Source organism: Crocuta crocuta, unplaced genomic scaffold, assembly GCF_008692635.1.
Source record: "Crocuta crocuta isolate KB4526 unplaced genomic scaffold, BGI_CrCroc_1.0 scaffold367, whole genome shotgun sequence".
Classification (NCBI taxonomy): domain Eukaryota; kingdom Metazoa; phylum Chordata; class Mammalia; order Carnivora; family Hyaenidae; genus Crocuta; species Crocuta crocuta.
This window is the reverse complement of record NW_027527936.1, coordinates 3,977,939-3,991,480: the sequence shown is the minus strand read 5'-3', so window position 1 is coordinate 3,991,480 and position 13,542 is coordinate 3,977,939. Positions and strand designations below refer to the sequence as shown.

The following is a 13,542-nucleotide window of genomic DNA, read 5'->3' as shown; positions in this document are numbered from 1 at the left end:
TGTTTATCTGTCGTCTTTATGCTCCACAGCAAGGCAGTGCCATGCTCTGAGTCCTTAGTGTCCAACACAGGGCATGACCAAGGGTAAACACACAGAAAATGGGAGGCTGGCTAACCCCCATGAGCCCTTCAGGTCTGACTCAGGCACCTCCTTGAGAAGTCCCTCTTCCTTGACACGCTCTTCCATTGTCTCTGTGCCGCTCACACCAGTCCCCACAGCCGTGATGCTCTTTGTAGTGGGCTCAAAGAACATTGGTCAAATGCATGGAAGCTTGCTTGCAGGTTGACTCTCCTCTAAGCAGTTGGGTTGGTCCAGCACATTCTGTCTGGAATTCTTTCCTCTTCATTCACCTGCTCAATTTATTACAATAAGGGGTTACTAGATGTTACATATACTCACTTATGGAGCTCAAGGGTCACCTCCCCCAGATGGCCTTTCTGGCCCTCCCCTTTAGATGCTCATCCTCTCCATGGTCACCACACCTAGATGGACTCTTCAGCCCTAGAGCAAGATGGCCCCTTGGCCACAGGAACTCGACCTGATTCATCTCTCTGTGGCCATTTCCTGAAAGTGCTTGGCAATACCAGCAGAAAGCATTATCTCTAGGGCAGAGAGATTCTGGTCGGGATCCCAGCTCTGCCACCTGAGAGTTCGGGCAAGTTCCTTTTTATTAGTTTGCTGCCCAGTGTAATGGCTAGCTGAGAAGTCCAGAAACAAGGTTCAAAACTACCTGAGTATCCAGGATAGTCATTATGCTCTCAGCCCTATGGAGAGGAACAAGGTAGGACAGGGCCTTTAATACCTGGTATTTGGTAGTCCAGGTACCTGGGCTCAGTGAGGGGAGGAGGGGAAGTTACAATAGGGCTTGTCCTTCTCTGTCCTCCACCCCCAAATCACCCAGAAAACAGAGCCTAAAACAAGAACTAATTACTGATGTTTTATTTGAGAATTGCAAACCCAGGGCACTAAGTAAGAAAAGGGAAGCAAGGCGAGGAAAAACTGGTGGTTAATGCAAAGTGATAGCAGTTGGGTCCTGCTTCTGGACAAGCCTTGAGGAAACACCGTAGGTAGGTGTGCCCATTGGTTACATGGGAAGTCTCCCCCTTGGCTGTACAGTTTGGAGACACAGTGACTTGTAGCAATTGAGGAAAGGGAGGGAGGAAGGAATTTATCTGCCTGACTCTCTCCCATATTCCATTAGTCAAATGTTATTCCAGGAGCAGTAACTCCCTCACACTTCTGGGTTGTTAATGGCAATTTGAGATGCCAGATCCCATGCCCTGCAGAGGGGCATTCCATGCGAGTCTGGAAGCTGTAGGACAAGACAATCTCTGGGCTTATGGCTGATGAATGCCAGAGAGAATCTGATTTGGTACATAAGTGTCCCAAGCAGTCCAATACTGTTTTTCTCATTTACCAGAAGAGGAAACACGGCAAAGTAATCAAGGACCTTTCCCAAGGTCACATGGCTAATAGATGGTAAATTCAGGATTTGAACATAGTCTGGCTCTGGAAACTATAAAAGACGAAGATAAAGAAGTCGAATTTTATGTAGCAGGCAAAGGAGAGTCACTAAAGGGTTTTGAGCTGGGGAGTGATAGAAGATAAAGAGCTTTTTGATAAAGCTTCCAATTTCTACTTTCCTCCATCTTCCCATGTGGCTAAACTTGAGAGAAGTAGGTGGCCCCAGAGATGTGAGGGCATACAAGACAGTTTTTGAGGAGTCTCTGACTGGGTCCAGAGATCATATAGGCTTTAACACCACCTCATGATCTTTCTCTGTCTTCATCTAAGCCTACACCTACCAGAGACTAGCTGGTCAGAGGCAGGCAGGATCTGGGAGGAGAAGCCAAACTAAAGAGAAGAGATTGACCTAAAGAAGGAGCAGGAGGACCAGCCATTTTCCCATTGTTGGCCTGTGGGTCTGGGGATCCTGGCATCCGCAGATGAGTCCTTTGGTGTTGTCTGAGATGATCAGATCTCATGAACTGTCGGCCGCACCGATCACATCTATATGGTCGATATCTGGTGTGTATCCGCATATGTCGTCCAAGCTCATCGGAACGGAAGAAAGACCATGTGCAGCCTTCCCACACGCATTTATAAGGCCTCTCACCTGGGGGTAGGGGTGACAAGAGACAGAAGAAAGTAAGTTGAAGAATAGGTCACCAGGTGCATAGGAAGGGGTCTCACTCTATGAGGAAGAGTAGTCGAGGCTGAGAAACCAAAAGAACCCCATAGGAAAGGAATGAGGAGGGAACACAATCAGCAGTCCCCATCATCTTGGTACAGTCACACTGGACCATGGGAAAGCAAACTGGTGGGGCCAATATAGCTTGAGCCCAAACTTGAAAGATGACAAGCTAACCCCAAGCCATGACAAACCGATGGCCCAGTGCAAATCTAAAGCCCAGAGACTCTCCCACCCCACCCAACCTTACCCCTCCTTTCTGACACCTCATTCACCTGTGTGTTTGCGTTGGTGACTCACAAGGTGGGAGCGCTTAGTATAAGCTTTTCCACAGTTCTCATACTGGCAGGAGTAAGGCCTTGAAACTGGGGATCTCCTGGGGGCCCTTTCCTGGGCCTTGGAGTTCCGTTCCACTCTCTGTGGAGCTTGTATAGGCTGCTTGGGTAGCAAGGAGTCTTCCTGGGAGGCTGGCCGGCTCATGAGATGGTCCTGGGATTTTAAAGCCTGAAATGATGGGGACCCAGCTGGTTGCATCCCAAAGTTATGATGATCTCTAGGGGGCAACATCTGAGCCAAAGAAGGGAGCATTGCCTGGACCTCAGACGTGGTTGGGGCCAATGACATTGTAGGTGTTAAAGAGTCTCTATCAGAAGGTACCGCTCGGGGGGCAGAATAAGGCATTGTGGGTGCACTGATGTGGGGCATCATTGAGATTCTATTGGGAGCTGAGACTGGCGGCCCACTGGAGGGCATCTTTAGAGTCCTACAAAATGTCATGGCCACCCCTGGAATACTGGGTTCTCCTAAGGCCATCATCTGGGGTCCCTTGAAAACCATCATTCCTGGCTGGGAAGGAGACATCCCATCACAGTAAGTCATCTGGGAAGGAGCATGAATCACTTGGGAGCTGTAGCTCACGTCATCCTCTGGCAGCGACATATTGAACTGTGGCCCCAGATCACTTGCATTCTGTCTGGGTGCCTCAGCCAAGGCCAAGGGGATCCTCTCCAGCTGTGTGCACTGAGGGAAGTGTTGCATGCCTGACGGGTCATCGTTCGAAGAGGTATGCACTCCACTTCCAGGAGATGGACACATGTCCAAGATGGACATGGACTTCTCAGTATCCTTGAAGAAAGAGAATCAGGTGAAATTCACTGTAGTTCAAATTCCAGTTCCACTATCTCCAGACCTCACCCTCCAATATATCTTGCCTAAATTATCCTGCCTCCAAGCCATTCTCCAAGTTGGGCTTTCTAAGATGCAGGTCTGGCTGATAAGAGCACAGTGGAAGCCTAGATGTGCCTCATGCCATTTTTTCCTCCTTGGCACGTTTTTGCTTATCTCATAAAAAGCAACTAAGAAGGCAAATAAAATTTTCCACAACCTATACCTTCAGCAAAACCAAGAAAACCCTGGAAGATTATATTTCAGTGTGNGGGGGTGCACCTGGGTGGCTCGTTTGGTTAAGCATCCGACTTAGGCTCAGGTCAGATCTCATGGTTCATGGGTTCAAGCCCGCATCGGGCTCTGTGCTGACAGCTCAGAGCCTGGAGTCTGTTTCGGATTCTATGTCTCCCTCTCTCTGCCCCTCCCCCACTCATGCTCTCTCTCTGTCAAAAATAAATAAACTATTTTAAAAAATTAAAAAAAGAAAGAAAGAAATCCACAGGGGCAATCAGTTGGTTAAGTGGTTAACCATCTGACTTCTGCTCAGGTCACAATCTCATAGTTCGTGGATTCAAGCCCGATGTTAGGCTCTGTGCTGACAGCTCAGAGCCTGAAGCCTATTTCAGATTTGTGTCTCCCTCTCTCTCTCTGCCTCTCTCCTGCTCGCTCTCTGTCTCTTTCAAGAATAAATAAACATTAAATTTTTTTTTTAAAGAAAGCCACGAAGTTTCAGATGGGTTATGGCTTTAGCACAACTTAGAAACCATCTGCAAATATTTACCCACAGAAGAGGCTCTCACCTGAGTTGGACCTGCTGTAGACAAGTCTGAGATCAAGCATTGGAGGAAGTAAGGAAAAGAGGCAGACTTTTAACAAGAGTGGGGGACTGGCTTGGAAGTCCAAGGAAGTATATCCTGATGACTGACTGGTGTGAAAGAAAGAAAGGAAGAGACTGGTTGTAGAAATAGGACAGGATCCAAGAACCATATTTTTTAAAGCTGCCCATTACTGTAACATTGGAGAGAGTTCTTGAGCTGAGAAACTGGAAAAGCAACCCCACCATCTCCCATCTATTCCTCTACTGGGACAGTCCAGAAAAAAACCAATTTATTCAAATATTAAAACCAAAGTGTAAGTAAAAAATGCAGTGTCCATAAAAGACACTCAAGCACCAAAACAGAAATAAGTGATTATAATTTCTCAAAAAGGAAAGAAAATTCAGAGAAAAATGCTGCCACAGGTCAGGGGAAAATGAGCAACATTCAAACCCACATACAAAGAAAGCAAACTTAAAAAGCAATTTCAGCATTTACACCAATTACAGAAACATCACAGAGCAGAAAAGAGGAATTCAAAGAAGTTATGTACAGATAATAGACTACAAGTTATATTGGGGGGGAGGGGACAATGATAAGGGACATTGGAAGAGCTGCTATGGTGGTGGCAAGGTCTCAGGTCTTCACTTTGTAATAATTCATTAAGCTGTACACTTACTTATATTCACTTTTCTGTTTGAGTGTTACTTTTCATGATTAAAGTAGCTTTAAAATAATATTGTGAGAAATCAGGATTTTCATAAAATGAAAAATTATATTATAAAAACCAGAGAAGTAAAAATAATGCTGAATTTAAACAGGAAATATTCTACACAATGTCCCTCTTAAAAAGGGAATTTAAGGACATCTGGATGCCTTAGTCGGTTAAGAATCCAACTTTGGCTCAGGTCACGATCTCACAGTTTGTGAATTTGAGCCCCACATTGGGCTCTGTCCTGACACTGCGGAGCCTGCTTGGGTCCTCTGTCTCTGTCTCTGTCTCTGTCTCTGTCTCTCTCTCTTTCTCTGTCCCTCTCTCACTCACGTGTGTACACCCTCTTTTTCTCAAAAATAAAGATTAAAAAAATAATAAAAGAGAATTTATAGTGTAAATGCTTATAATTTTAAAAAATCTCAAATCAACAACCTAGCTTTACACCTTAAAGAACTGGAAAAAAACGAACTAACCCCAAAGCTAGCATAAGGAAGAAAATATTAAAAACATATCAAAGAAACCAAAAGTTGGTTCTTTGGAGAGATTAACAAAATTACCAAACCTTTAGCTAGATTGACCAAGAAAAATGTGTAAGGACATTACTACCAATCTTACAGAAATGAAAAAGATTATAAGAGCCCTATGAACAATTTTATGCCAACAGTTTGGATAACCTAAATAAAATAGATAAATTCCCAAAAAGACAAAACCTACCGACACTGACTCATGAAGAAAAAGAAAATCCGTACAGACCTGTGACTAGTAAAGAGATTGAATCAGTAATCAAAAGCCTCCAGGACCAAGAAAAAGCCTGAATTTGATGGCTTCGTGGTGAATCCTAAACATTTCAATATAAATGATTCTCAAATTCTTACAAAAAAAATGAAGAGGAAGGAATACTTGCTAACTCATTCTAGCATTGTCTTGATACCAAAACTAGACAAACTCATCACACAAGTAAAGCAAACAATAGACCAACATCTTTCATGAAGATAGATACCCCCAAAAAAAATCCTCAAAAAAAAATTAGCAAACCAAATCTACCAGCATATGAGGCAGATTATACAATATGACCAAGTGGGATTTATCCCAAGAATGCAGCATCTGAAAATCAAAGTAAAATAGAGGGGGGGAAAGCAGAAAAAGAACTTGAAACAATCCGATCAAGGATGCCTTTTTTTACCATTTTTACTTAACATTGAATTAGAAGTCCTAACCAGAAATATTAGATAAGTAAAGGCATCCATACTGGAAAAGTAAAACTATCTGTTCTCAGATGCTATGGTTTTATATGCAGAAAATTCTAAAGATTACACACACACACACACACACCTGTTAGAACTAATAAACAAATTCAGCAAAAGTAGCAGGATATTCAAATTCAACAAACAAAAATCAATTGTTTCTATACAATGACAACAAACTATCTGTAAAGGAAATTAGAAAAACAATTCAATTTACAATAGCATCAAAAAGAAATACTTAGAAATAACTAAGATGGTTAATTTGATCACTGAAAACTACAAAAAACATTACTGAAAGAAATCAAAAACATAATAAATGGAGAGAACATCTTAATGTTCATGGATTGGAAGACTTTTAAGAGTTATGATGTCAATGCTACCCAACGCAATCCCTACCAAAATCCCAATTTGCAAGAGTAGAAAAATCGACTCCCTGTAGAGTTCATATGGAACACTTAAAGGGAACCCCAAAAAGCCAAGAACAGTCTTTTAAAAAGAACAAAATTGGAAAATTTACACTTCCTGATTCAAAATTTACTGCAAAGCTACAGGCATCAAAACAGTGTATTCTTGGCATTGGTGCACCTGGGTGGCTCATTGGTCAAACGTTCGAATCTTGATTCTGGCTCAGGTCATGATCTCATGGTTGTGAGATTAAACCCAGTGTCTGGGCTCTGGGCTGATAGCATGGAGACTGGGATTCTCTCTCCCTCTCTCTCTGCTCCTTCCCTGCTTGTGTGCACACAGATGCACACATGTGCGCTCTCTCTCTCTCTGTCATAATAAATTTAAATTAAAAAAAATTTAAATTAAAAGAACCAAAAACAACAAGAAAAACAATGTAATATTGGCATTAAGTATAGACCTATTCGCTAACAGGAAGGAATAGAGCCCAGATAACACCCCCACCCATGTAGTCAAATGATTTTCAATAAGGGTGCCAATTCCATTTAAGGGAGGAAAGGAGGACAGCCTTTTCAATAAAGGGTGCTGGTATAACTGGATATCCACATGCAAAAGAATGGAAGGGTCCTTATTTAATACCACATACAAAAATTCAAAATGGGTGAAAGACCCAAGCATTGGAGCTAAACTAAAACTCTCAGAAGAATAGGGGAAACGTTTCATGACAATGGATTTGGCAATGATTCTTCGGATATGACACTAAAGGCACAAGCAACAAAAGAAAAAAGAGACAAAGTTGGGCTTCATCAAATTAAAACCCTTTGTGCATCAAAAGACACCACCAACAGAATATAAAGGCAACCCACAGAATGGGATAAAATATTTGCAAATCACATATCTTTTTTGTATATAAATTTTTTCAATGTTTATTTTTGAGAGAGAGAGACAGAGTGCAAGCAGGGAAGGGGCAGAGAGAGAGGTAGATACAGAATCTGAAGCAGTCTCCAGGCTCTGACTGTCAGCACAGAGTCCAACGTGGGCCTCGAACTCATGGACATCAAGATCATGACCTGAAGCAAAGTCAGACACTTAACCAACTGAGCCACCCAGGCACCTCACAAATCACATATCTAATAGAGACTTCATCCAAAAAATATGGAGAGCTCCTAAAACTTAACATAAAAACAACCCAATTCAAAAATGGCCAAAGGACTTAACTAGACTTTTTTCCAAAGATAAACAAATGGATAGTAGACAAATGAAAGATGTTCAACATAACTAATCATTAGGGAAGTGCAAATAAAATCCACAATGTGATATCACTTCAAACCCCCTTAAAATGATTGTTATCAAAACAAACACAAAAATAGAAACAAAAAACCAAACCCAAAGTGTTGGCAAGATATGGAGAAATTGGAAGCTTGTACACTGATGGTAGGAATGTAAAATGGTGCAGCCACTGTGGAAAACAATATGATAATCCCTCAACAAATTATACATAAAATTACCATATGATACAACAATTCTCCTTCTGGTATATACCTACAAGAACTAAAAGCAGGGACTGAAATACATATCTGTACACCCATGTTCAGAGCAGCATCATTCAGGGTAGCCAAAATGTGGAAGCAACCCAAGTATCCATTTACAGATGAATGGATAAACAAATCGTGGCATACACATACATTGGAATATTATTGAGCTTTAAAAAAAAGGAGGGGTGCCTGGGTGGCTCAGTGGGTTTTCATCTCAGTTCAATACCATCTCATGGTTCTGCGATCAAGCCAGCAATAAGGCTCTGTGCTGACATGGAGAAGCCTGCTTGGGATTCTCTCTCCTCCTCTGCCCCTCTCCAGCTCACGCGGGCATTCGTGTGTGTGCTCTTTCTCAAAATAAACATGTAAAAAAAGAAAAAAAAGGAAATCCTGACACATACTTCAACATGAATGAGCCTGGGAGACATCAAGCTAAGTAAAATAAGCTAGTCACAAATGGACAAAGAATGTATGATTCCATCTATATGAGGGATTTTAAGAAGTCAAAGAAATAGACCTGGTGGTCTAGTTGTTAGGATTCGGAGCTCTCAAAGAGAAAGTAAAATTGTGGTTGCCTGGTAGGGATTTGGAGTAGGGGTGGGGGATGGAATTAGGAAGTTACTTTTTATTGGTTAAAGAGCCTCAGTTTAGGAAGCTGAAAAAAAGCTGTGGAGATTAATAGTGGAGATGGCTGCACAGTAATGTGAATATGATTAACGTTACTAACTATACATTTAAACATGGTTATGATATTTTTATTATGTAGATTTTACCACACTTTCTTTAAATGTCTAAAAAAGGACACAGAAGGGGTTCCTACTGGCCAAATTTGTGACAGTTTGAGAATCAAAAAGAATAACGACTGTTGGTTGTAACAGAAGCTTTGAACATTGTGAATTGAAGTGAAAGACTTAAGTGTTTATTATCTTTCCGGGAGGAAACTTCTTTCAAAATCACAAAAAGAGTCCAGTTGTTTAAGAAAAACCCTATTTTACAGAAGAATGCACACTAATAAATGCAGAAGGAATGGTGGGATTGGAAAATCATTAGTTTACAACCCTTAATGAAACTTTTAAGTAAAAATTAATATTTGGTAGACACCAGCAGGTAGATGGGGCACTGGACATGCTGGACATGACATTTGGATGTGTCCAAGGTAACATAACATGGATTACTTTCTGACCACAAGGCTAAATGTTAGGTTTGAAGAGATCAATCAGGCTTTTCACTACCTCAATTCTAACGTCACCCAAATGCGGAAAGCCAGATATGTCTTGTGATGAAGATGAAGCCTATTGTACCTATGAGGCATTCTTACCAATGATCTGGAATCCAATTAGCACTATGAGGCCTAACTCCAATCTAGAGGTGATATAAGAGATAGAATGTCAAGCTAGGTTATACCATGAGAAAACAACCTGATAAATCCAGAACAAGGATTTTGTCTATAAGACAAATGAGGATCATGAAAAATGGAAAGGCAGTCAGTAAAAAAGAAAACTATTCTAATTTCAAAGAAACTCAAGAGATGTAATAACCAGATGCAGTGTATGGTCTTCAATTGGATCCTGTTTGGACATATCAGCATTAAAGACATTTTAGGGGCTACTAGGGGAATTTGAACAAGAATCATATTTAAGATGATATTAAGAAATTATAATTTTGGTCTTCGCTGTAAAACAAAAACTATCTTCGCTGTAAAAAAAACTGTCTTCGCTGTAAAAAAAAACTGTCTTCGCTGTAAAAAAAAAAGAAATTATAATTTTGGTAGGTTTGAAAAGGTTTTGACTGTGGAAGAAAACGTTATTTTTATTCTTTTAAAATATTTATTTTTGAGAAATAGAGTGCACGAGAGAGAAGGGTAACAGCAAAGAGAGAAGGAGAGAGAGAATCCCAAGCAGTCTCCACCCTGTCAGCTTAGAGCCCGATGTGGGGCTCAAACACACAAATTGTGAGATCATGACCTGAGCCAAAATCAAGAGTCAGACGCTCAACAGACTGAGCCACGCAGGTGCCCTGAAAATAATTTTTTTACCCCTAGAAGGGTTGAGGAGATCCTCTCTTGTTTTATTTACCACTATATGAAACTAGCATAAAGTAGGCACATAATAGGACCCAGATGACTGCCTATTGGATGCGTATTTCTGGGGTTCTCTGCCCCTTTCTCCTTCCTCTCTGTGAAGGCCCTCTTTCATTTTCCTGATCCTTCACAGGCAAATTTCTTTGGAGATGTCTAAAAAATACACTTTACCACTATCTTGCCTTATTATTCCCAAATGCAGTCTGGCCCCCCTCTCTCCAGAGAAACAGCTTTCATAAAGGTCATTGTTGGGGGCACCTGGGTGGCTCGGTTGGTTAAGCATCCCACTTCGGCTCAGGTCATGATCTCACAGTTCGTGAGTTTGAGCCCCGCGTCAGGCTCTGTGCTGACAGCTCAGAGCCTGGAGCCTGCTTCCGATTCTGTGTCTCCCTCTCGCTCTGCCCCTCCCCTACCCGCACTCTCTCTCTCTCTCAGAAAGAAAACATTTTTTAAAAATATTTTAATAAATAAATAAAATAATAAAGGTCATCAATGACTTTCATCGTCACTACTAAGTCCAAACACTTGCCGGATCCCTTCTTGTTGACCTCTCAGGAGCTCCCAAGACTACTGGCCACACTCTTCTTGAAATGTTTTCCTCCCTTGGGACTCAGGAACACATTTGTCACACTTGCTTGGTTTTTCTCCTTCCTCCTCCCTGGTCTTCCATCCTCAGTCTCCTCTACTGGTTTCCCTCACCTACAAATTTCTAGGCAATCTTTCTCATGCTAATGATCCATCTTAGTTTTTATTCCACTTGTTCTTAAACCAGTAGCTTCAGGGCAGACTTCTCCTGAATCTTCCAGCCGCCTAATTCTCAGTCCATTTGGATAGCCCAAAGGCACTTCAACGGACTGTATCTAAAACTCCCATTCATTCTACTCACCCAGCCACAGGGGTTAAACAACAACAACAAGGCGGTTCCCTCTCATCCTTTGCCTTCTCAGAAAATGACACCATTCTTCCCCTACCATGCAAGCCAGAAATCTGGTAAGATGTCCTGGATGGCTCCTTCACCACCTAGATCTAAGTAATTACCAATGCTTGCAGTGTCTACCTCCAAAACATGTCCAGGGTCTATTCGGTTTTCTGTCTCCACTCTCACCTCCCTAGTTAGGCTGCCATTTTTTTTTTAAATGTTTTATTTATTTCTAGGAGAGAGAGAGAGAGAGAGACAGCGTGAGCAGGGGAGGGTCAGAGAGAGAGGGAGTCACTGACTGAAACAGGCTCCAGGCTCTGAGCTGGCAGTCAGCACAGAGCCCGACGCGGGGCTCGAACCCACGAACCGCGAGATCATGACCTAAGCGAAAGTCGGACACCCAACCGACTAAGCCACCCAGGCACCCCTTGGCTGCCATTTTAGTTCTCACTTGGATTATCACAATACCTTTCTAACTATTGCCTTGAATTTGCCCACCTCCACCAGGGCACTCTATAAAAAATGCAAATCTAATCATGACTGATCACATTTAAATTCCTCAGTGGCTTCCTACTGGTTGAAACCCCTGCATGATTCAGTAAGGTCGGGGAATCCCTGCCTCCCTCCCCTTGGGCCACGCTCTCATCACTCTCTTGGTCTTGGTCTCTGTCCATCTTTCATTTCCTCCAGGGTGAAGGCATACAGTCTCTGGTCTCAGGCCCTGCAAACCCTTGACCTAACCAGTTTCTCAGTCCCACCTCAAATCCTCAGCTGTCTTCTCAACCTCCTAAATCAACTCAAACACTTCTGCTGTTTGTTCCTGTGACACCTGTTCTCCTTCATAGCAATTTGTACACTTTCAATCATTCAGCGATTTATTAATAAAATGGTACAATATCTTATAGTAAGCTCACCATGGTATTCCCAGGGTCTTGGCAAAGTATTGCCACTTAGTAATTTCTTCCTCCTTGCCTGCTCCCCACTGACTTCCTAACTTTGTCTTCTTTCCTGGATACTCAAGTCCCTCGACAAAACGTTACCTGGACCTTTTTTTTTTTTTTTTTTTAAACCCCTCCCCCTCCAAGCACCCAGCAGAGGTGCTAATGCTTGGTGGATATTAATTGTATAAACGACACGTGACTTGTGTCCTCGATCTCCCACCCCCTCTTCCCTTCCCAACCCCGTCCCTCACACTTCTGATACGCCAGAAATTTTCCCTCCACCGCCAGCTTGCATTTATCCCACCCCGAGTTCCCCACGCCCGCCCCAGTGCGGACTTCTGGACTCACCTGCACGAGCTGGTGCTGAGCCTCCTGCCACTGGCTCAGCCTCTCAGCCTCCTGCCCCATCTCCTCCTGGGATGGGCTGCACATCAGGACTGTGTGCGGCTACAGACCCTCACCAGAGCACAGCTGATACGCGACGCCACGGAGTTGCAGGTCGGGTGTCCACGACACAATCAGTCACCGCGCTCCGCTTCTACCTACCAAGGAGCCGGGGGGCGGAGCCAAGGGGCGCACCCACCGACACACCCATCAGCAGCTGCCCCGCCCCGCTCCAGCGGGCACCTGGGTCCAGCCCTGGGACCTCAGACCTTCACTGTATCTTGTATCTTATGTCTGCCCCACCCCACTTACCCCATCCACTCTTCAGTCTGAGCATCTCTGTTTGGCCCAAGTAGGGACAAGGACACAAGACTCCAGGCCTTGTGGAGTCTCAAGAGCGGAAAAACCAAGGAAGCCTGCTGGAGGCAGAGGCCAATAGGGGTGTAGGAGACAGGAGAGCCTCCACCCCCCCCCCCCCCCCCCCCCAGGTCAGGGTTCTTCCCATAAGCTCCTGGAGGCCTGGGTCTTCTCTGCTATAGACCAGGTACCCCTGTCTCGTGTGTAGAAACTGAATCCTAGGAGCTCCGAGGCACAGTGTCTTTACGCCAGGAGACTTACTGGGTACCTCCTGTGTGTCGGCACTGTTCTGGGGGACTAGGGATGCAATGGCAGACAAGACAGAATCAAGGATCTTTGCCCTCAAGGAATTTTCATCCGAAATGGGCAGACAAATGAATATAGGGCAGCCAATAGTTAACAGAATTTTCTTTGGTGTTGAGTGCCACGGAGAAAACAGAACAGGAAGATGTGAGCTGAGTACTAAGTGGCTGAGAGGAACCGCCCCATAGGAAAATTAGAAGGATCTGAGGCAAAAAGAGATTGGCATGCTAGAGGAATCACGGGGGGGCCGGGGGACCTCCACCATGTGAGCAAAGGAGAGGGTGGAATGACATGATGGGGATGGTTTTAGAGACCATGGACAGCAGTTTGAACTTTATTCAAAGTGTGGTAGGAAGCTACTGAAGGATTTTAAACAGGAAATTGATAGGATCTAAGTTTTAAAAATAATCATTTGTTTCCTTGGAGGCTTATGGCTTATAGTGGATGAGATCAAAGCAGGGACACCAGTTAGAAAGCTAAAAGAGC

The 13,542-nt window shown here is 43.4% G+C and overlaps 1 protein-coding gene across 2 annotated transcripts; it reads right to left on the bottom strand.

Moving 5' to 3' along the window:
• On the bottom strand, positions 1-12,461 carry KLF17 (KLF transcription factor 17). Of its 2 annotated transcripts, none has more exons than XM_077752200.1 (4): positions 12,361-12,461; positions 2,467-3,316; positions 1,806-2,116; positions 1-350 (listed from the first exon to the last, which is right to left on the bottom strand). In XM_077752200.1, the coding sequence occupies exons 1-3, from the start codon at positions 12,442-12,444 to the stop codon at positions 1,812-1,814; spliced, it is 1,239 nt and encodes a 412-aa protein (XP_077608326.1). In that variant the 5' UTR covers positions 12,445-12,461; the 3' UTR covers positions 1-350; positions 1,806-1,811. The 2 variants fall into 2 exon arrangements, with proteins under 2 accessions (XP_077608326.1, XP_077608327.1); XM_077752201.1 differs by having other exon boundaries at positions 1,874-2,116.
• Positions 12,462-13,542: the final 1,081 nt, after the last annotated feature.

What these genes read in the sequence shown, in the direction of transcription:
- KLF17 (XM_077752200.1), bottom strand. Translation starts at nt 12,444, where the DNA reads ATGTGCAGCCCATCCCAGGAGGAGATGGGGCAGGAGGCTGAGAGGCTG. An exon ending in CTCAGCACCAGCTCGTGCAG is followed by an intron (nt 3,317 to 12,360) that starts GTGAGTCCAGAA and finishes TCTTTCTTCAAG; the next exon opens with GATACTGAGAAGTCCATGTC. An exon ending in TCACCAACGCAAACACACAG is followed by an intron (nt 2,117 to 2,466) that starts GTGAATGAGGTG and finishes CCCTACCCCCAG; the next exon opens with GTGAGAGGCCTTATAAATGC.